General features: G+C 45.7%; 1 protein-coding gene across 2 annotated transcripts in view; it reads right to left on the reverse strand.

Moving 5' to 3' along the window:
• LOC119165411 (vasopressin V1a receptor) overlaps positions 1 to 22,218 on the reverse strand; it is a 144,614-nt gene that overhangs the window by 8,390 nt on the left and 114,006 nt on the right. For both annotated transcript variants that reach the window (XM_037417594.2, XM_075896282.1), the window contains one exon: positions 861 to 1,752. In XM_037417594.2, the coding sequence (XP_037273491.1) occupies positions 861 to 1,649 (789 nt within the window). In that variant the 5' untranslated portion in view covers positions 1,650 to 1,752. The remainder of the gene's footprint in view (positions 1 to 860; positions 1,753 to 22,218) is intronic.

The following is a 22,218-nucleotide window of genomic DNA, read 5'->3' on the forward strand; positions in this document are numbered from 1 at the left end:
TATCACTGACTCGGCACAGCAACGCCGGGTAATCTCACGCGCATTGGAGGCCGCGGTGTCCAAAGGGATCCCCGCTGACCTCCTCTAAGCAGCGTAACTGACCTCTTGGCCGGTCCCCTCTTTTGGGAGTAATAAAGTTTTGATAATCATCATCCCTGTGCCCGCCGCGATCTCCTGCACTTTGCTTACGTGCAATGATGTTTGGCCTTTAGGAAAGATTCTGCCTGCTATTAAAACGTATCAGTTGTATTTGAGGCTTCAGGAGAGGTGTGAAATCATCCATGAAGTTGTAAAGAAAAAGGGAAAACGATGCCTGCGCGGAGGGCGCAGCACAGTCACAGCTAAAGCTAGAAGAGCGGCCTTTCAGAGCCTTTTCTAAACACCCTTGGGGGAACTCCTGCAAGCACACTTGCTGGATACCCACTGTGCCATAAAAAAATCATAAAGTTTGTGTAGTAGGCGTCACCATTAGCCCCAATGAGCATCACCATTAGCCCCAATGGAGAGTTTAAAAACACCCTGTTTTCGGCTACTTCAATAGATGGTGCATTGGGCGCGTTATCCGAAGGTTGCATGTTCAGCTCCTGTCGGCTGCAAGTTTTGTTTCTTTTTACCACTTTCTTGCCATCTTTGCCAAAATATTGCAGTACCCTTAAAACAGTACAATTAACGTCCCACTATATCTTTCTTAGATCGATTATCCGCTGCTTTTAATTACGTTTTTGTTAAACAGATAAACGAGTAATCACGATTCCCTTCTTAGGTATTCTGTCATTTGTCATTTGTAAGTCTTTGTATTCATTGAACAACACGAACATGGTTAAAAAAATGTGACATATTTAACCAAAAAACAACAGCACCTTGGCCTTTGGGAATGGCGAGGCAGTCTGACGTCTGTTCTTCAGCGCCGAGCTCTGTTTCCATATCTCGGCCAGGATTCGGCCGTAGAGCACGACCAACAGGATGAGAGGAACGACAAAGACGCCTAGGAAAACGAAGGTCATGTACAGTTGACGAGGAAGAGGCGAATCCACCTTTTGGGTGTAGAACACCGATGCACAGTACTGAAGACCCACGCCGGCCTCAACAAGCCGGAACATGTAGAGGTTGGGCAGAGACGGGATCAGCGAGGTGAACCAGGCGGCGGCCGCCAGGTGTGAGGGTGCCAAGCAGCTGGCAAGCGGGTACACAATAGCGAAGTGCCTGTCCAGTGCGATGCTCACGATCATGTACGTGGAGGCCGCTAGTGCGAAAGTCTGGATAACCTTGAAGACTCGGCAGAACGCATCACCGGCAATCCAGACGCGGCCCATGATCTCCCATACAGTCTGGGATGTCATCGTCACGGTTGTGACAAGCAGGTCGGCAACGGCGAGGTTTAAGAAGAGGACGTGGGCTTTCTGGTAGCGTCTGCGGCGGTGGTTTCGTAAGAGCTTCCAGCAGACGACGCAGTTGCCAACGATAGAGAAGGCGATCATGATGACGATGACGGCAATCCGCATGTGACTGTGGTACTGTGGTCCGAACATGGATTCTTCATCACTGTCTCCTATTTCACTGGCCTGCAGGGACGATAAGTTCGAAGTGGCGTTGATTGCACCGTCTTCCAGAGTGGCATGACTGGAAGCCTTTGTGGAGGTGCGCTGCATCGCTCAGAATTGCTTTGCGGCGTTTTCCACCATAAGGCCAGAAAACTGAGAAGGTTTGGGCTAGTCCGAGTTCCAGTCTTGATTGCGTGGTTGAAAGATGGGACTGGAAAGAAAGATGGGAAAAAATTATGTACATTTGCGAGGCTATAGCTACACGGTGACCGTGAAATGTATGGTAAATATTGCAAGCTTTTTTCGGAGAAAGTCTTGCTGCGTTTAAAGATATGTTTGTACACTATGTGGAACCAGTAATGTTACAGCTTTTGTAAACAAGTTCATTCTTGTCAACATCAGTATGTTCTTACAAAGATTGACATTTCCTTTCATTGCTATGAAACAAATTTAGTTACACATAGTGTCACATAGATGGTTTTAAAGTAAGAATAATAATTATATAAAACTAATGCATACAGTAACACATTACTGTATGTCTAAAATATAATTGGGAGTCTACATGAAATATGAAACTATTAGAACATTTATGTTCATCGTACACAATGCGCAATATCACGCATTATGAATATTTAAGTAGTGTGCAGACGAGGTTCTCTATTCCCGAGAAAGGACATGAAGTACCTTTCAGTGGCTTCCTTCAGCTTTCATTGTGGGTTTATCGGCAATGAACGGAATCATTGAAGGACCCATTTTACCCATTCTGACAACCAAACATGAATTCCACTTTCGAAAAATGACGATGCATGAAGGCTCCGCCTGCATGCACGCCAACGCATCGAGTCATAGTGGAACAAGCCACACTTCTAGTACGCACGGATATATTTTCTGAAACAGCACTCAGTCTTGAAGTTCCTACCGAACTTCGCAGATGTGACGCTACCCTACTTTGTAGGTTATGGTGGGGTGTCGCATTTACCAATGCATTCCGTATATGTACGAAATGCCGACACCGCAGCTTGTGACCACTACTGCGGCAGTGGCGGAACAATTATGCGTATCCCGTGCCAATGTTCAAAATATGTACCGTTTGGAGAAACAGTTGCTTGGTAATGCACTCGATCATGTGGGTGATCCGACTGTTTCAGAAGAACGTACATTGTCATAGACAGGACTTAGCATCACAGAAGAAACCTGTCCAGGCACTACTGCGCTTTCTGCATTCAATCTGCCTCTCCTCAAAACTCTAACGGCAACATTCAGCATGTCTCCGCGTGCGTATACGTCCTTTTTTATTGTTTGTTTTTGTCTGATCTCTCTCTCTCTCTCTCTCTCTCTCTCAGTCTCTCTCTACTCTTGCCGATTCCTATTCCCCCACCACTGGGCACAGTACCAAACTGGTTATATTACCAGGCTAACCTCCCTGCCTATTCCTTTTCATCCTTCTCTCTCTCTCTCTTTGTAAAATATGGGCTACAGCCGTTCACAGGCTATAGTTCAAAATGCGAAAACAAAATCTGGCAGAATCAAGGACGGTAAATCACTACACACAGATGCCGCTGGGTGGAATAATAAAGTAGCCAGAATTCTAGCTAAAGGTAGCTAAAGTAGCCCCATTATTGATTGTATCGCCAAATTCGTAGCATACTTGAACGGAAATGGTATCATAAGTAGAGCTTTTACTTTTCAACAATAGTTAAATAGTAACACTTCAAATAAAGAATGCCATACAAATACAAGCAGAGTTTTTCCCTCTTAAGTGAAAATTAGGTTGCAAATAAGAGAGTAAATTATAATAAAGTATGAGTTCCATGCATATAGTTTATGTGCGAGTCTGACGCAATGCGTGGCGACGTCACTCGTCCTTGGGTGCAGCCACGTGCAGTGCAGCGGCCCCAGATTTGATGAGAATGACGCGGCCCAGCGGCGACCCTATTGGGAAATTGTGACCTCACGACCAGCGGCGCTTCTGGTTGGACATTTAGTTACTCAAAGAATCCACCCGGTGCATATAAAAAAAGCTCTGCGGTGCGTCGCGAGCAGTAGATCTATGTGTCAGAGGGGAGAGCTCGGCTCTTCGAGTCTCTAAGCTGTCGGCCCCAGTGCCGAATTTGTAACGCCTCTGTATATATGCTGCACATAAACCTTGTTTAACTCACCGTCGTCTCGTCCGCTCGTCTATCAGCTCTGCGCTGAAGCAGTCGCGAGCTGAGAAACCTACGCTACCAAACAGCTGGTGACCTTCCCGGCGGAGTTCGAAGCAGTGGTGCCTTCGGGACCGTGTTGGCGTCGCCGTCTTTCGTGACAGTGGTTGCAGCGGTGAGATTTCGTGGCGCCCTTCGTAACGTCGTCGGAGGCGTGCTTCGTAACAGTAATACATAGCGTTCTTGCCAAATACGGAACTTTGAAACACTCCAGCAAGCAAGTCATTAAAACGATTACACGATGAAGCAGTTTGGCAGCAACCAAATAGTTCGTTGTGAGTCGATCGCTGAAAACGATCATCATCCTATAATTGGTACGAGCCTCTACTGTGGCATACACCGCAAGTTACCATCATCATTAACGAGTATGTGCCACAGATATTGGGTAAACCCCTGTACTACTTATCACTGGTCACTGAATATGAAAAAGGCAACATGAAGAAGACAACAAATGGCTGCGAAGCAACGGCGACAATCCGAAGACCCAAGTACCTGAAAAGAGAAAATACTAGAGAACGAAAAATGTGATGGCGGCTGTTAGAAGACCCGAAAGTGGTGGAAGGCGTGCGCCAACGATGACGTGCCCATAAATCTATGAGAGGTGTGAGCGCTCAGTTTCAGCGCGAGTTTCTGTCTCTGCAGTATGTACATACGTGTCGCGTCTGTGACTTAGGATGGATGGATACAACTTTCTTGGAAAAAAATATTAAGGTAAATGTGGTTAGGCCTCTAGACGTCCGGGAGCCCCCTGGCCGACATCAATAGGCAGGCCCGGTGCACCAGCCACAACTGGTCGTCGAAGCCAGTGGCCCGAACAGCGGCCTTCCACGAGGAAAGGGAAGGGTTAGGGATTGGGTCTACCGCCATGGAATTTGGGCAGCTCTAAAAAGCAGTGGAAAAGATTAGCCCGGAGTGCCCCACATGTGGTTGAATGTGATTGGTGAAGAGCGGGGTGAAATACCTGTGACTGTGCTTTCACTCGAACCTCTCTGCGGAGAGAATCAACGTATGCATAACCGAGTATAACCTATAGCTAAAACCTACCAATGACCTAGAACCTGCATCCTCTAGATAACGCTTCGAAGTAACCGAGATGCAACCATATATTAGTTTTTAGAGCTGTGGAGGTTCGCTGTTTCAGGCCTTGCGTGGCCTAGTATAAGCTTCACCATTTTTTTGCACTTGAAGCTAGTCACATATCAAATTTAAGTAGTAAAGCTCATAATATACAAGATGAGAGCTGAAGCTAGTCAAATATTGCTGAGATAAACAGTTTAGCTTAACTTTGCGGCAGATCTCTCTTTCAGTCAAGCTCATACGAGAAGACTTTAAAAAACTTCTGTTCAGAATCCGCATAGAAGGCTGGGTGGTAGTCATGGTGGTAGTCAAAACATCTGGTGTGCACTAAATGGTTTCAGAAAGGTGATTGTGTAGGACCTGTATTGGCCTGCTCCCCTCAAAGTACTTGGTCGAGCTCCTATTTCAGGGCTCCATTGGTAAGCAACGCTATAGGTAAGCAACGCTATAGTTGAACGCAACGCATTCAACTATAGGACCCTAAGGCCCTTGAGATCCTGATTGCCGAGCCGGGCGGCCTCACATTTCTCTATCGAAAGGTTGATGTTCAAAGCGGGGCCATTTTTCGTTTTGATTTTGCACGCTCAGACTATGTAGAAAGTGCCAGTTACCTGTCCACAAAACTGGCGCGTCCCACAAAACAATCAATTGAAATGGTTTAGTAGCGCCTGGAACAGTGCAGTTGTAAAATTTTTTGAAAGCAGTCGCTCGTCAGTGCGGTCTAGGCTCTTACAAGGGCCCGGATAGCACCGGTATGCCCTTTTGTATATAGTAATCGGTCGCATTTCAACAAAAGGGCGAAGTTCTTTCTTTGAGAACAGTTCTCCGAAGGCGGGGTGATTGCCCGGGAAGAGAGTGTTCACTGCGCAGGTGATCGGCCTGTCCATTTCACTGGAGTTACTCGTTGTTGGTGCCCAAATCAGAACTTGTGGGGTTGGGTCGACGTGTCGGCATGTAGGTTGCAGTACTCTGCGAAAGGGGAGTAGCTCACCCTAGCTCATCATTCTGGGAGGCTCCTCACAAGTCGGGGCAGATGCATTTCGACGAGGGATATGTGAGAGCGGCAGCATGAGCAACGAGCTAGTAACACGTTGGTAAAAATGCAGATTGTGAGAAATGAAGGAGGGAACCCGGACCCGGACCGACCTTCTGGCTGTGTTGAAGGTCAAGGGATCAACTGAGTGAGCCAGCGCCCCTGGCTCGCGCTCGTGCCCAACGCCCCTTCTTTTTCCTTCATTTGCAACACGTTATTACAAAGGAGCAACGTCAACACGGTCCCGAAGGCGCTATAGCTCCGAACTCTGCCGACACGGTCACCAGCCGTTTGGTAGAGTGTGTTACTCAGCTCGCGACTGCTTCTGTGCAGAGCTGACAGACGAGCGGACGAGACGATGGTGAGTTAAGGCAAAGTTTAAGTACAGCATTGAAATAGAGGCGTTACAAATTCGGCACTGGGGCCGACAGCTTAGGGACTCAAAGAGCCGAGATGTCTTCTCTCACATGCATCCGCCGGCTTTTCTCTCTCCTACGAAGCGCACCGCCGACGAGGTTACGAAGGGCACCACGAAACTCACCGCTGCCAAGGACACCGGGCGCGCCGACTGCGAAAAGGGGCTTGAAGCAACGAGGAAATTCTCTGAAACATAGGTCTACTGCCGGTGACACGCCGCAGGGCCTCTTTCATAGGCACCGGGTGGATCTTTTGAGTGACCAACGTCCAACCAGAAGCGCCGCTGGACGTGATGTCAGAATCCTCCAATGGGGCCCGCCGCTGGGCCGCGTCATACTCATCGAATCGGGAACCGCTGCGCGTGGTTGCACCCAAGGACGAGTGACGCCGACACGCATTGCGTAAGACTAACCAGACTAGAATGCGCCGATTGCTTCAACGGGCTTGTGGGCTGAGGGAACTCGCCGTGCGTTGCGTGACAGAGGGGTGCCGCCGCTTGATGACGTCCTTGAGTTGATCGCGTCAGGCGGGTTCGACCGCTGGCCTTGACACAGATTGCCTCTGCAGAGGTATTGACGTTCGGTGTGGACTCGCAGGCGTAACAACATATAACTATATACGACGTAGGTTGTGTTTTGTTACTTCAATGCGTAAGGAACATTGTAGCAGGGCGCGTGCACACATGTGAGCAGGTACGAAGGAGCAGCCTATAAATAGTACGTTTTATTAAGAAACATTATGAACAATGGCTCGTTACTGCACCAAAGCTCAAGTGAAAATAGTCAGGAAGTAGCCATGGAGCCAACCTGAAGTTTTTCCGCCATACAGAGTCGCATATAGTCGATTCTGTAGCTATGAGCGCAAGTAGCTATGAGCGCAATCCAGACACTGCAAGTTGCCGCGTCTGGCGAACGAACCTAATGTATGACCACTGTCGCTAGAAAAAGAGCGATGAGATATGACGAACAAGGCGGTACGCAAGATAACCTGCCACATTTGGGACAAAACGGTGACCTATACACCATTTGGATGAGTGTTAAAACGCGTACCTGTTAAGCACATGGGGGGGGGGGATAAACAACAAGAGGGAAGGCTGGGAGGTTACCCGGTTTGCTACCTTACGCTGGGTGAATGGGAAGGGGGGCATAAAGTGTGTTAAATGGGCATATGTGTTAAGCACATAGGAATGGTAAAACGAAATGACTCATCGAGCATGCCACGACATAGGATCAAACCATGGCCGCGACAGCTGCATTTCCATTGGAAGCGAGAATGATTGAGGCCAGTGTGCTTACATCTAGGTGGACGATAAAGAATCCCAGGTGGTCGCAATTTTTGGAGCCAGGCACTAAGGCGTTTCTCATATGCATACGGTATTTTTGGGATATTTAGCCTGATTAATATTATTAATGTCTCAAATGTGAGGCTATTTGATTAAGAGTCTACTTAACTAAAAGATTCGAAATAGCATGAGCTGCCATAATGTGGGCAGGCATTTATGTCGAAATTTTTTTTGTATTGATTACGCAAAAAACCGGGGTGCCATTGCAGGTAATGTTGTCGCTCAGCGCCCAAGGCCAACGCAATCCCACCGCTTATAGGCTCATACAATGCACAGGTGGAGAATGGAAACTTGTTTACTGAAGTCCCAATCATACCGGTGCACTCTGTTCTCTGCCGATCGTGACTCAGTCCGACTAAGATAAAGTTCCACAGCAGTGATTGGCTTCATTTTTGAAGTTTACGCAAAGGAGCCAATCGCGATCAAGAAATTCGAGCCGGAGAAGATCTGATCACGATGAATAGGGACTGTGTGGCACTGGTATTATTGATCGAAGAGCAGCCACCCCAAATAGACGTTACAGTAGTCGAAGACATCGCTTTTAAAATTGACCAGTCAGGCGCACCTGACAGGACGATACTGTGTAAAATATGAGGCAAGACGTCATAAAGAACACTACGCAAAAGTTTGGACAGAAACCCACTTGTGTTATTACGAACTTTGGATTGTGAGGTATAAGCAGTGCAGTATGTTTCACAGTAAAATGACAGTATTCACGTTCGATCTTGTAAAAGTAAAGTAACCGCTGCTTCTCTGTACTGAAGTGTAACGTCATTAAAGTGTGCACTGTGCGGGCGTTGTAAAACAATATTGACGGGTGAAATAGACGAGGACGCATGTCACCGAGCAGACGCAGACACTACTGTTCTGTTGCTATTGCAGCAGTACTGCAGCATGCGCATAATTTTATATCGAAACGCCGGAGTGCAAGACACCTGACAGGTTTCACGGGTGATAGTGGCTAGGAAATATCGCGAAGCACCTGAGCAATGTATGTCTGCAGATTTTAAACGCAGCCTGTCTTGTTGTCACATTGGCAACGCCGTCAATAATTACTCGCTCTTGTGCATGAATTATAGTGGAAAGTATATTATACGCACGGTCATGCGACAAACTGCCTGCCCATGCTCGTTCATTCTTTTTTGTTCTCCAAGCACTTTTAGTTTTGGGCGTTAAAGAAAACATGCATGCCCGGATGAATGAGTGACACTTTGTAGGATGGTCAAAATGTGAAAAAAAAAGTCATTTTAGTATATCTTTAGACATGCATTTGCCTCAGTATATCTTGAATTTAGATGTCATACATTCAACTTTCACTCCGACGTAAATTGTTATTCGACTTAAATGTCCCTTTAATTGCAATACCTTAACCACACAGCCAGTTTTGGTTGTTCGGCTGGATAGAGCTGCTGGCGTGATTTACAGCACAGCTTACACGTTTCCTGTTTATACTGGAATTTGCTTATTGGCATCGCATTGTGTAATAAAGGTTCCTTAGATCGATCGCACCTTTTGTTTGATTAGTGACTCGACAAGTGCGAACTGGAAAAAATTTGATAGGGGTTCCCGGAACCCATAGTTTCTGCAAAATCCACTTTAAGAAATGATGCTCTGCAGACTATTAAAAGGTGCCTACACCACTTAGAGTTGAAAGACAAGATAGTAGCTTCTTTCGCGGCTTCACTGCACTTTCTAAGGGGCCCTTGCGCCCTTGTCACTTATTTCTTCATAAAACACGTGGAAGATGTAAGTACCAGGTGATAAGGCTATCAATATTTCTTGATTTTAGGCTGCTCACTATTATCTTCGCTATACCTGTCGAAAACTTACGAAACGAAGTGAAATCAATTGATTGCACAAGAAAGTCATGCGAGGCGAGGCAGGCAGACGCGCAGGTGAATGGCAGAGCAGGGCAGGAGACGATAACTGTGATTCTTTGAATATGTACCACTCGAGAGCTAATCTGCTGCGGATGTCACGTAAACTGATAGCAGGCGTCGCGAATTGTACTGGAAGAACGGCACATGCCAGGCGATGATAACACGCTCGTTTTTTGCATTTTCAAAGGTTGTTTGGGGGCCCTTTATAGGCTCTTTATAGTCTAGCGCACGTAAGTTGGCGCCGCCACGTTCACCACGCTACGTTGACGCGACCGACGACAGAGCATTGTCACTCGCTCGGTGCCGTGTAACCCCGACGCATGCGCGATTGCTCAAGTTAAAACAGAATCAAAACACCTAAACAGCTGTGCCAAGAATTTGCACTAGGCAGCATAACGTAATTGTCCGTAAAACTTCTTTATGGTGTCAATCCATCAGCAATGAAAAGATGTCAGACCGAGGGCAGGGGGGGGGGGGATTTCTGAGACCATATTCTGAAACGATCAATTTACGGTTACGGTGGCGCTGTAGAAAATAGTGCGTCCGCTGTAGCAACTACTTGCACACCTTTGCTTAACCGGCGAATCAGCACTCACTAAAGCGATATTATTAGAATATCTAAAATGTGTTTGTCACAAACACGGCCCCTAATAACGTATTGAAATCAGCCATTTACCCCAACTGCGAATGTGCATAGTTATTATATGTCCACATGCACAGAAGAAAAAAAAGCCACCATGAAAAACCGTGCCATTTACTTACCACTTGCGAACATCAGAGGTCATTCACTAGGATTAGGATTAGGATCAGGATGCTGTAGGTAGCCGGCAGATTTAGCCTTGCATAATTAGCAAGCGATAACCCCTACCTATGTTCCGTTTGCTAATTGTAACAAACGTCCTTTTGTTTGTTTGATTTTTAACTGAGCACGGGCAGGCTCTTGTTTCAGTGGGTCCAACGATATAAGCATTCCACTCTGGAAAGAAACGAATTCTTTTTTGCCGTTCTTACTGGGGTGAGATACTTTCATATTCAAGCACCCTTGACTCAGCATCTTCGTTAATGAATCAAATTAACAGCAGAGCTGTGTATTAGGCTCGAAGAAGCACTGTAAGCCGTGAACAGAAGTTATTACCATGAACCAGCACTCACTTCCGTCGTCGTCTTGTGCTTCACTCTCAGAACACCCGCACCAATTTGTCAGGTGTAGGATGATATAAATTTGATGGGCGATTCAAAGAGCACACGCGGAAATCAATAAAAAAGCGAAATTCTTGGTGATGCGGGATTCGAAGCCGCGTACCCACAATCTGAAGACGAGCGCCATAACCGCTCAGCACTCCATGCAGTTATAGGCGAGCGTATACCTTCGTATAGCATACAGTACAGCAAAAGTAGACAACAAGAAGTTAGGATAAATAGGATGGTAAGAAGGAGAGAGAGTAAAGCACAGAGTAGCCTTGTCTAATATCATCATCATCAGCCAGACAACGGCCATTGAAGGACAAAGGCCTCTTTCATGTTCCGCCAGCCAACTCGGTCCTGTGCTTGCTGCTGCCATTTTACACCCGCAAACGTCCTAGCCTCTCCGGCCTACCTAAATTTCTAGCTTCCCCTCACCCACTTGGCTTCTCCGAGAATCTAGTCAGTCACCCCTAATGACCAGCGGTTGTCCTGCCTACGCGCTAAGTGCCCAGCTCATGTCCATTTCTTTTTAATTTTCAACTAAGATATCCTTCACCCCGGTTAGTGCCCTGATTCACTCTGTCCTCTTCTTGATTCTTAAGGTTACGCATAGCATTTCCTTTTGAATCGCTCACTGCGTCGTATAAGCTTCTCTTTTTAAGCCTCCCCGATTCTGCTCCGTTGGTAAGCACCGGCAAAATGCAGCTGTTTTGTATACACCTTTTTATTGAGGGCTAGTGGTAACCTACCTATCATGATATCAGAATGCTTGCCAAATGTGCTCCACCCCATTCTTATTCTGATAGTTACTTCAATCTTGTGGTCCAGCTCTGCCGTTACTACCTATCTTAAGTATACGTACTCTTTTACAACTTCCAGCGCAATGCTAGCTATCTCGAAACATTGTTCTCTTCCGAACTTGTACATTACTGTCATTTTTTTTTTGCGGATCGATTTTAAGACCCACCTTTCTGCTCTTCTTGTCTAATTCAGTAATCGAGAATTGCATTCGTCCCCAGAGTTTCTCAGCAATGCAATGTCATCGGCGAAGCGCAGGTTATTAAGGTACTCTCCATTAACTCTTCTCTTTTACTCTTCTTAGTTTAGGATTCTGAAGTCGTCCTGTAAGCACCCGGTAAATAGCATTGAGGAGATAGTTTCCCCTTGTCGGACACGTTTTTTTATGGCAGCATAGTGTTCCATAAAGTAGTGACGAATTCTATAATATAATATAGACATATTGCATGTTTGTAAACTATGGTATATGCACCGTTGAAACACTGAGGAGCTTCTAGCAGCGCCATGGTGCGCAGGCTTTGTCCACCCAAAAGCTCACCACTACCCTGAATTATAACGTGAAAACAAGCAAAGAAGTTGGAAAGCTGCCTCGTAGCTGCCTCCGTAACGATATATGCTGCCTAGAGGTAGCATATACAGTTGTATACAGTTATATACAGCTACCTAGAGGTAGCATATACCTTACTCGGAGGCAGCTTTGCACGCCACGACGTCACTATACAAGCGCCTCAGTATGTAGACAGCGCCTATGTTTTGCAAACATGGAATAGGTCTACAAAACGATTTGGAAAGGGAAATTATGGTTAATTCGGAGGAGAGAAACGAGAAAGGAAACTGCAACAGCTTGGTTGTTAGCTCAGCCTTCGTACCGCCAACGCGACACTTGCCCGATTCTTTCTTCCTCCTCTTTCGGCAATTTAGAAGAACCTGGCTAAAGCTCACGGCAGCTTGTCTGATTTTTTGTAAATACCTGCTCTCCCTTCCCCCTTACCTCACTCTCTCTCCAACATTTTCATTCACTGCCTACGTCCCTCCACGGACTCCCGTGGAAACAACGCTGCGCCTATAGGTTTACGCGTGAAAACAGCAGCTATGATAATGAGGACGTGTTGATGAACACCTGCAGGCATGCCTATAGAGAAATGGCAACTCGCACTGTTCATGTGTACAAATGTTTTCGCTCCCCTTTGCTTTTCCAGAGAAACTGGGCTCACGTGCAGCCACCCAGGGACGACAAACAGGGAGTTTGGATATCACCCCTGGAGAATACCGTTGTCGTCCAAACAATGGGAAACACACGAGAAAATTCCCAGGATACAAATACGTGGTTTCGCTTCGTATGTAAATGGGGTCTTTCGAGTTTTATCAGCCCCGTGTGGATCATGGACACGAACACGTGAGGCACATACCATCCACGTATTGCTTTATCAACAATATTTGTTTTTTTTTGTTTCAACTGTAGGGATCTTAGTTCACACTACTTCCTTGAACCGCAGATTGATGATTAACATTAGCTTCCAGGTGGTACATGATGGTACGAAACGAAAACCAACCAGAATGACAATTTGTTGGGCTAGATGGTCTACCATCACTACAAATAAATTTATCGTGGAAAATCAATGCATGCTCACAAAGACCAACCGAGGAAACGGTGAGCGCTTGTACTAATCTGTGTCGTTCTTGTGGAAATGAGTGAATTCCCCGTGCCGAATCTATTTGTAACCATGGTAACTGCCAGTTGACTAGAATGGTAAGAAGCGTTTGAGCTGGAGAGACGTAAACATTAAAATACGGGATCTTTAACTTGTTATATACTAAATTATTAATTAAACCACAAGTTGGTCACTTGTCACTCAAAACCACGTGGCCCACCTGACGATTTCATTGAATGAATGAAACAGGCAGCGAAAAAAAAAATAGAAGTGTAATATTATTAGGGTTTGGATGCATGGTTGCTGGCTAGTGTGGGCAAAGCCCATCTTACAAAGTGCCGCCACCTATTGCGACTTGCGAAGCATACATCCGTATCCATGGCATAGACAGCTCCTCAGTTTTGCGCCTACACTTCATAGACATCTTGCTCACGTAAACTTACTGAGGCGGCACGTGTGTTCGTGTGTAACTGAGCCACGTGTACTGCGCTCCGGCATTTATTCGACGCATACCAGACCCTCGTGAAATTCAGGAGTTACTCAATTTGCAACAGAAGCCACATTAAAATAGGCGCAGTAATTACGAAGATATAAAATTTATCTACTACCCTGCATTTCGGTGCCAGCACTTGAAGAAATTTTTTTGTAAGCATTAGTGACTGATACTACCTTTTGAGCCAATAACAAAACGGAGAACATTGTAATAAACAGACTAGCGGTTGTTCCTGAAGGCGCATGATAGAACTAAAAAAAAATGAGAAAAAAATTGCAATAACGCTGATGAGTTTTACGTCCTGTGAAAAAGAAGGAGCAGCCATGGCGGAATAGAAAAGCATGGCTTCCAGAAGTGGAAGCCTTGCCGATGCGAACAAACAGATACTGCATTGCTCACTGCATTCGGTGTTCAAGTCACCCGCAATGACCTTGCAGACCTTTCTCATCGGCTGGGTAACTCTTACTTTCTGATCGCCGCTGCGTCTTCACATCTATGCTTAGACGCGTGTACCGTTATGCATGTGAACACGGCAAATTCGTAAAGCCAACGGTATTCTCAGTGTTGGTGTTCTGTAACTTGCACGTGAGAAAGCACAACACATACCTTACGTCACGTGATATATTAACGCGTCGAGAAACATTGGTGCACGTCGACAGGCGTCGAGGCCGTCATCTCACTACGTTCGGTTTTTCATCCTTTCAGATTGACCTTAATCTTCAACTTTTTCGTATTCTGCGATACCAGTCTGGCCATAACGGTTAACGCATTATATAGCTCACATTAGAATATGAAAATAAAAAAAAATAATAAGGACAAGAACGGTATAGGCAAGCTGAATGAACAGCCACCTTTACTAAAAAAATCTTTTTGTCCGATGTTTTGTGCTGGGAATCATCACAGCGCTTTCTGACGTCGCGCTGCTCAAGGACAATATCACTCAGACCATACGAGAAAGCAGACGGGGAGGCAGCCGACGCGCTTATCTCTCGCTCGAAGAAAAAGAACGTTCTATTTATGTGGGAAAGAAAAGCGAAGTGAAGTTCCGAGGACTGGCGAGAATATTGGTTTTACCACACAACAGCAGGCGTTCTGAGTGGCTGCTTGGATGCACGCGATAGCGTAATCACCAAGAGAAAAATGGCCTAGTCGCCGAGACTATTTTCTTCGTGGGCAAGAGCCTGCTGCCGTGAGCGACGTTCTGGCGCACAGTGCTTACAACTCCTCCTTCCGCTGCTCTTCCTTAGCCGTTAAACACGTAAAGCGTTGCGGAATACATTTCTATGTCCTTCTCTCGCACTTTGCGAAGGTGTGAGCTCAATCATCAGAGAGTGTCGTTAAAGAGTGAAGCTGAGCCACCTGCATTGCAGCTAAGTTCTTCTTCACGCGTAGAGACATCACGCATAAACTCATTTGATTGCCACCACGCCAATGAAAAGACGTGCCACTGCCTTTAAATTTAGATGTTTGCGATTTCGTTTTATTGTTTGTTTCATTAGCTCCTCTTTCCCACTCATGGGCGCACATAGTTGTCATAATTCTTGGCCTATATTATATTTACCACACGACAAAGGCCTCTTGAAATTATCTTCAGTTTATTCTATACTTGCGTAAATTGATTATATTACATGCCTATAACAACATTATATATTACATCATTGCACCTAACTCACTGCCGTCGTCAGCAGCGCTTCTCGTCTAGCGGTACCGCGTTGTATTCCAGGCGTATGACAAAAGCTTTGAGAACATTTATTTTTGATATACCGTTGGATGTCTGCGCCGATCACGTGTTTGGTTACAGTTTTATAATTGTGCTGTATCCTTTATCTTAGCGTAGACTATGAGGTTGTACGCTTCATCATATGAATTTAGAACTTTTTTTCTGTGGACCTTGTGACATAATTGCGTTGGTGCCTTGGTGGTTTGTGCGCAGTGGTCGCCCCATCAACCCCCGCGAAGTGCCGAGCCCTCAGAGTCCGTAGAAATTTGGGAAGCGTACCAGACGTCCAGAGCGAGTCATGAAAGAAGCTGGCTGCAACCTCGGCGGCTGTGGAAGGACGCCAGTGGAAGGAGTGACGCCGCTCGGTTCATTCGCCGCGATGTATGAGGACTCGAATCGGTAAATCGAGACGCGGACGTCGTTCCCGTTCAGTCACAAGGCTTAGTTCTTGTCGTCGCGATGGATGTAACGATGTAGGGTCCGCTGTAGGGTGGCTGGAAAGGCCGGTGGACGAGTCGTCGCGCAGGAAAGCGTGCGTGCGCGATGCTAGCTCCTTGAACACAAAAGGTGTCGGCTTGCTCTGGCCGGCTGCTGGTGACGGGTGTAAGGCGGCGATGGTGCGTCGGAGTCGGGTCGAAGCAAGTGGCCGTGTCACGCCGGGCTATCCAGTGATGAGAGAGAATCTGCGCAGGTTTGTCGCAGTGGTCGCCACAGACCGATTAAAGCATGCAGTGGCAGAACGCAAGATGATTGATATGCGAGGTTTAACGTCCCAAAACCACCATATGATTATGAGAGACGCCGTAGTGGAGGGCTCCGGAGATTTCGACAACCTGTAGGTCTTAAACGTGCACCCAAATCTGAGCACATGGGCCTCAGCATTTTCGCCTCCATCGAAAATGCAGCCGCCGCGACCGGGATTCGATCCCGCTACCTGCAGGTCAGCAGCCGAGTACCTTAGCCACTAGACCACCGTGGCGGGAAGAACGCAAGATGGCAGAGGGAGTGGAACTAAACACGCTTTACGCCGCGCAAGCGTGGTCCGCTTAGTTCGCTGCACAATAAAGCAGGAACGAGACGAGAAACTGAAAAACGTCGTTCCTGCAAGGTACGGCGTGTACCTGTTCGTACAATCGGCAGTTCACATTTCCGATGAGCTACTTTCTAGCGGGCATTGGCAGAGCGTTCGGTTCTGCTGGGGCTCTCAACGACTGTCTGCTGTGACGGCCACGTCACGGCGCGCCAGTCTCGGCGCACGGAGCGAGAAGTTATGAAACAATGGCCTCGTGAGTTCTACCTACGTCCTACTGACACTGTTGCCTCTACACTGCTGTCTCACCAACAATGGCTCAATTTCTAGTTGTCGAGACCGGTTCATCGCTTCACACAGCATCAGTTACGGCCGAACTTGTGTCCGGGAACTACCACTTGTAGCGCAGAACAGTGCATCGGCTGTCGATATAACTGACAAGTGGCGATGCGCATCGACATTTATACATGTGCCATCGAATACTCCAGTTTTCTCGCTAGCAGGCACGTGAGCTGCACAAGAGTCTCTACTGTTCGCGTTGTCCGCGTAATCACATCGGAATGTTCCACGGTTATTTGCTCCCACCCGCAATGTTCGAGTGGCTAGCATACTTGGATTTGGTGGTGGGAGGTTCGTTGACCCTCACTCAGCATCGCGGCTCGAATTGTGGGATAGCGCCCGAGTTGGCCTGTTCCAAGATTATCTCCATGGTTCTTAGACTATCAGCGTGGTTTCCACGAGGCAGCACTTATAAGTGTAATGTGGGTTTAATAAAACTTGAGAAACTAGTGTGGCATTATGAAAGCAGCACTGTAACCTCATATGGGGTAATGTGCGATGATTTTTTTTCTTTCGCACTGCTGTGTACACAACCTAGATGGGTCTTGGCTAACTTTTTTTCTTTCTTTATTGCCTGTGTACATACAACATTCACAAAAATATACATCAAACAAAGAGAAAAATGAACAAAATAAAATAATTGAAAAGCGTCAAAGCTAACAGGCTTTTTAAAATTCCCTCATCTGTAGAAGGCTTTCTACTAGATGAAACCATTCGGGCACATCTTGATGAACTTTTCTGTGATTCCAGGAATGAACAGACAGATTGAAAGAAGTATTGCCGAACCGTACATGCATTGACATCAGCATGGCGCACCACAATTCTAGATTACCATATACTGTGCAGGCTCCAGTAACATAACTAGGTCGGAAGATATTCCTTCTTCATTTGATACTGGAAGAAGTTTGATGCCATAAACATCAAGAGACAGGTCCTTTTTCAATGTCCTTTGTAGAGCATCCCAGAAAAAGACTGCATCCCAGAAGTCAAGGAAAGCATGTTTGATTGTTTCCGGATTTTCGCAGAGAAGACAATCATCTCCCCAAGAAAAGAATAAGCCTTTTTTTTTTGCATCCACGTTTTCATGGGCAAGGTTCCAGTGTGCACTTTAAAGAAGAAGAATTTCGCTCCAGGTGATACCTCCATTTTTTTACACGGCTTAAGACATTCTGGCCTGGGTCTAAAACCCTTCTCAGCTTCACTGCTTTTTTCCACTCCTTGTCCCTAAAACTGACTGCCCTATAGTGGTTTCGCTATACTGACTGCCCTATAGTGCCCTGTAGTGGCCGGACTCTTATTTTTGTACGTGTTGACAAGCTCCAAAAGCGCTGTCGCTGTGGAGGAGGAGGACAAGAACAACAAGAGAGAAGACAGGAAGGTTAACCAGGCACATGCCCGGTCTGCTACCCTACGCTGTGGGAATAGGAAGGGGGAGTATGATGTAAGATGTAGTAGCACCAACCTTTCTTAGCACACAAGAACTTACATTGACGTACTTCTTCTATTCCACTAAAGCAAACGTTACAAAAGCATACACCTACAGGGGGCAGAGCGTCACGGTATGAAAACCTCTATTACATGACGGATAGGCCGTGGCTGTGTAGTAACTTTCTGAATACGCAACGAAAAGCCATACTCTGACACGAAGAACAAACCTGAATCCACGGCTAGGCTCACTAAAATATAATTCATGTGAATGTCTTCTCTCGAACCCACTAATAAAGCTCAGCCATATCCAGGTTTAGGTAAGGGGACTATTATACCAGTGGCTTAAAAATTAGCATATTTGACTGCCCTCAGGCACGTGCGTCTGACTGGGCAGCTCTCCGAAAAATCTCATGGGTGTCTCCTTTGCTTGATTTTACGTAGGGTGGTCATAAATTTCTAGCGATTGGTAATGAACGCCTATCAACTACGAGTATGTTGTGCTGGTTTAACCCTTTCAGACGTTATGTACAGCCATCAGCACCTTTAACACGAACACTTCGACGCGTGGCCAGGGCTACTTTTATTGATGCCAGTGACGAAGTGCTGGGCGCTTTTGCCGAGATAATTCTTCGATAGGCTTAGATAGTATGTCGGCATGTATGGTTAGCATCTTGGCAACAGAACCAAAACGTACGTGTTGTCAGCGTCAATCAAACCGCTGCAGGACACGCTGTGGAGCATTCGTGTAAAAGGTGCTGACGGCTGTACACACTTGTGTACACCCCTTGTTTTCGTTATTTGCATTAGGTAGAGGCTAAGAAATCGCAACACATATCGTACATTAGATCAATTGAACCTCCTGCATGATTAATTTGTCTTCATTTGACCTCACTTTGCAGTGTACACATACATATGATCACTTTTCTGAAGGTACTACCACGTTTGACGAGTTGTGCGATGTGCCACTTCTTGCAAGCAATGTGAAAAGCAAAATTTTTCTTGCTCACATTGGACATAACCAAAAATAAATTTGCACTACGTTTCTAGCCTGAGATTAGATTCTATTTATGCCAAAAGTAAGCATCAGTGACTTCAGAATAAAGAGATATTTAATTGCAACTGAATTAGAACGAGTTACTATGACACATAATTCAACAACTATCTTTTTATTTTTGTTGCAATAGAATATTAAGTACCTTGAAGTAACGTTGTCGTAATTTGATACATTAACAGACACTTCTTAATAGTTGGCTTCTAAAAGAGTTAAAAACGCAGGTCAACATCCAAAAGTACCTGATGTCATTGAACGCATTCGTAAAATGTATAGCGCTAACGATATATGAAGAGAACCGTTCCCGCTTTGTACACGCATGCTCTGAATAGAAGCTATCATATTCACGTGCACTATGAAAACAATGGCGAATTCGGTCGAATCAGGGGGGTGATATATATTTATCTTTGACTTTGCATGAAGGCTTTGGGAAACCTTTTTTTTTTTCTCGCAGCTGTGTATGAACTAATTCTATAGACTAAGCATGCAGTGCAAGACATTTCATCTTGTCATTTGAAGAGTGTGTTGCATAGTAATAAACTCTTTATGTTATTGCATGTATGTATATGCGTGTGTACGGGAGCGTTTGGAAAGGAGGAGCATTTCGCCAGCACAAAGGAGGCGCGTCGCTCGAAACTCCCAGGCAGACGACTGAAAGCACTGAATATATATCACGGTTTAAGTGTGGACGAGTTTCTGGGAAATGCAGTTACGGTTCCTCCTTTATTGCAATGCCAATGGCGTGACGAGTAGCTCTGCATTGCAGCTGAATGTGTATTTGGATGTTCGAGAGACATTCATCTCACATTCTTTGAAAAAGTATAGCAAAATACTTGACGCAGTGCCTTTTTACTTCATGTTCAAAGTTGAATGAGAAAAGGCAGGCATTGTTGTGTTGAAGAAAATAAGCAGTGCATACATTAGGTTAGCAAATAAGCAGACACACAAAAAATTTAAAGACAATTGTTTTCGGTACTTGCAGCAGTAACATACAACCAATATTGAAGGATGATTGAGCTTTGCCTTCAAGAAGGATATTCACCTTCAAGAAGAAGGTAACCGGGCCTCATGTGTATCGCTTTCTGAATGGCTAGCCTGGTTTGGTTCTCGATACATGCCTGAATTATGTCGTTAGGAAACGGATGACTGTACGCGTAACATTGGCTGTTTTAAAATATTATTACGAAAATGTTTTATTCCGGGGTTCACCAAGATTTCAGTGACGTACTTCCGTCACGGAAATGACGTCTAAAAAAGTCACAGCTTTGCCCCAAAGGCGAAGCAATGAACGCGATAGCAACAAATTGAAAGGTCACGCGAAGAATGGCAAGTAGAATGGCCCCACGTTTCTCACGCACAAATGACGCACGAAACATACTCACAGTTACAGATGAACGCAATTAAGCGTCTCAGTTGTTACTTCACTGTGTCTGAAAGGCGCGCCCTTTTCGCAAACGGAGATGGTGCAACGACTGCAGTGACCATCGTGCGCCCGATAACTACAACAGAATTCTTCGGGTGAGAGACCAAGGTTTACGATTGTCGCCACCGCGAGATAAGCAAGCGCGCGCGAGAGCGTCCTCTCTTTGCGGGGCAAAGTACGCGAGGGAGATGAGTGTACGCGCCACAGCGTCGTGACGATCTGGCGACGCGTGCTCGTTGCGCCATCTCGCTGGTAGTGCTGAAAACACAGTAGTAGTTCCTCCGAAATGCCTGTCGCCAGTGGTGAGTGGCATATATAAATAGCTTGCCGTTTGAACGTTGAAGGAGGTGCTTCTTCGTGGCTCAGTGGCACGGTGCAAGAATACCTAAGGTGAGCGAACACCGCGAAGCGAGCGCTTGGCGAGGAAGGACCAATTATGTTCTCGTTCGTGGCATGCCGATAGATGGCTCGCCTGACTGAGGACCATGGCGGGCTGCTGGCCAATTCCACAAAGCACATCTGGCACGTGGGCGACGGTTTCCAAATCTGAGAAAACCGGGTTATCAGGCGACACGCATAAAGTGACGCCGCGAAAAAAGGGAGTGATAAGGGAGGAGGTTGACAGTGCGGCGAGGATGTTGTGGCGACGATAAATGAGCGCCGCTTCTTTTCTACATTACGGGGCTTTCCTACACCGAGAAGGGAGCCGGGGCATACCAGGGCAAAGTTGGTAGCGCCATTTTTCGGGCTCCTTGCGAAGTAGAACATTATCCGGCAGTGAATAGTCCCGGCGTTCACTCACATAAAGTATTCGCCTCACACTTCAGAGGTCGGAGGTTCGATTTCGTGCGCCGAAGTCTTTGTCTGGATGATTTTGTTTTGTTTCTTGCGTTTTGATATATATATATATATATATATATATATATATATATATATATATATATATATATATATATATATATATATATATATATATATATATATATATATATATATATATATATATATATATATATATATATATATATATATATATATATATATATATATATATATATATATATATATATATATATATACTCGGTGAATGACGCCGGCAGCAAAATCCAGCTGAGAGTGTCCATATAATTGCTATCGCAATAAAATAACGAGTTCAGCAAAGAAAATTTACCGTGAGCAGGAAGTCATAACCATGACCTCCTGGTCAGCGACACCAGCTTGCCGTGCACGCTATCTACGGCGCTACAGTAACATAGTTCGCAGGTTTGAAAATCACGCCTTTTATATCTACCACAGCCTTCTCACAGTACTGTTGGCAAAGTGTAATAATGTATCCTGACCATGGAATCCATGATTAGTTCCTTTAATGTTGTCGGGATGCACATGTATCAGTAAGCGTCAACGCGTATGAATTTATGAAAAGCGGAGCTTTATATAGCTGTCAAAGACCAACAGATTCTGTGTTAGTTCTCTTAAATCAATGTACTCGGTAAGGAAACGTTTCGTCTTCATGTTACACCAATTACGATGACGGAACGACCAACCATGTTTTATTGAGTGCCTGCACTCTCAGTCATGTACTCAATAACGAACCACATAGAAGTG

Source organism: Rhipicephalus microplus, chromosome 1 (assembly GCF_043290135.1).
Source record: "Rhipicephalus microplus isolate Deutch F79 chromosome 1, USDA_Rmic, whole genome shotgun sequence".
Lineage (NCBI taxonomy): Eukaryota > Metazoa > Arthropoda > Arachnida > Ixodida > Ixodidae > Rhipicephalus > Rhipicephalus microplus.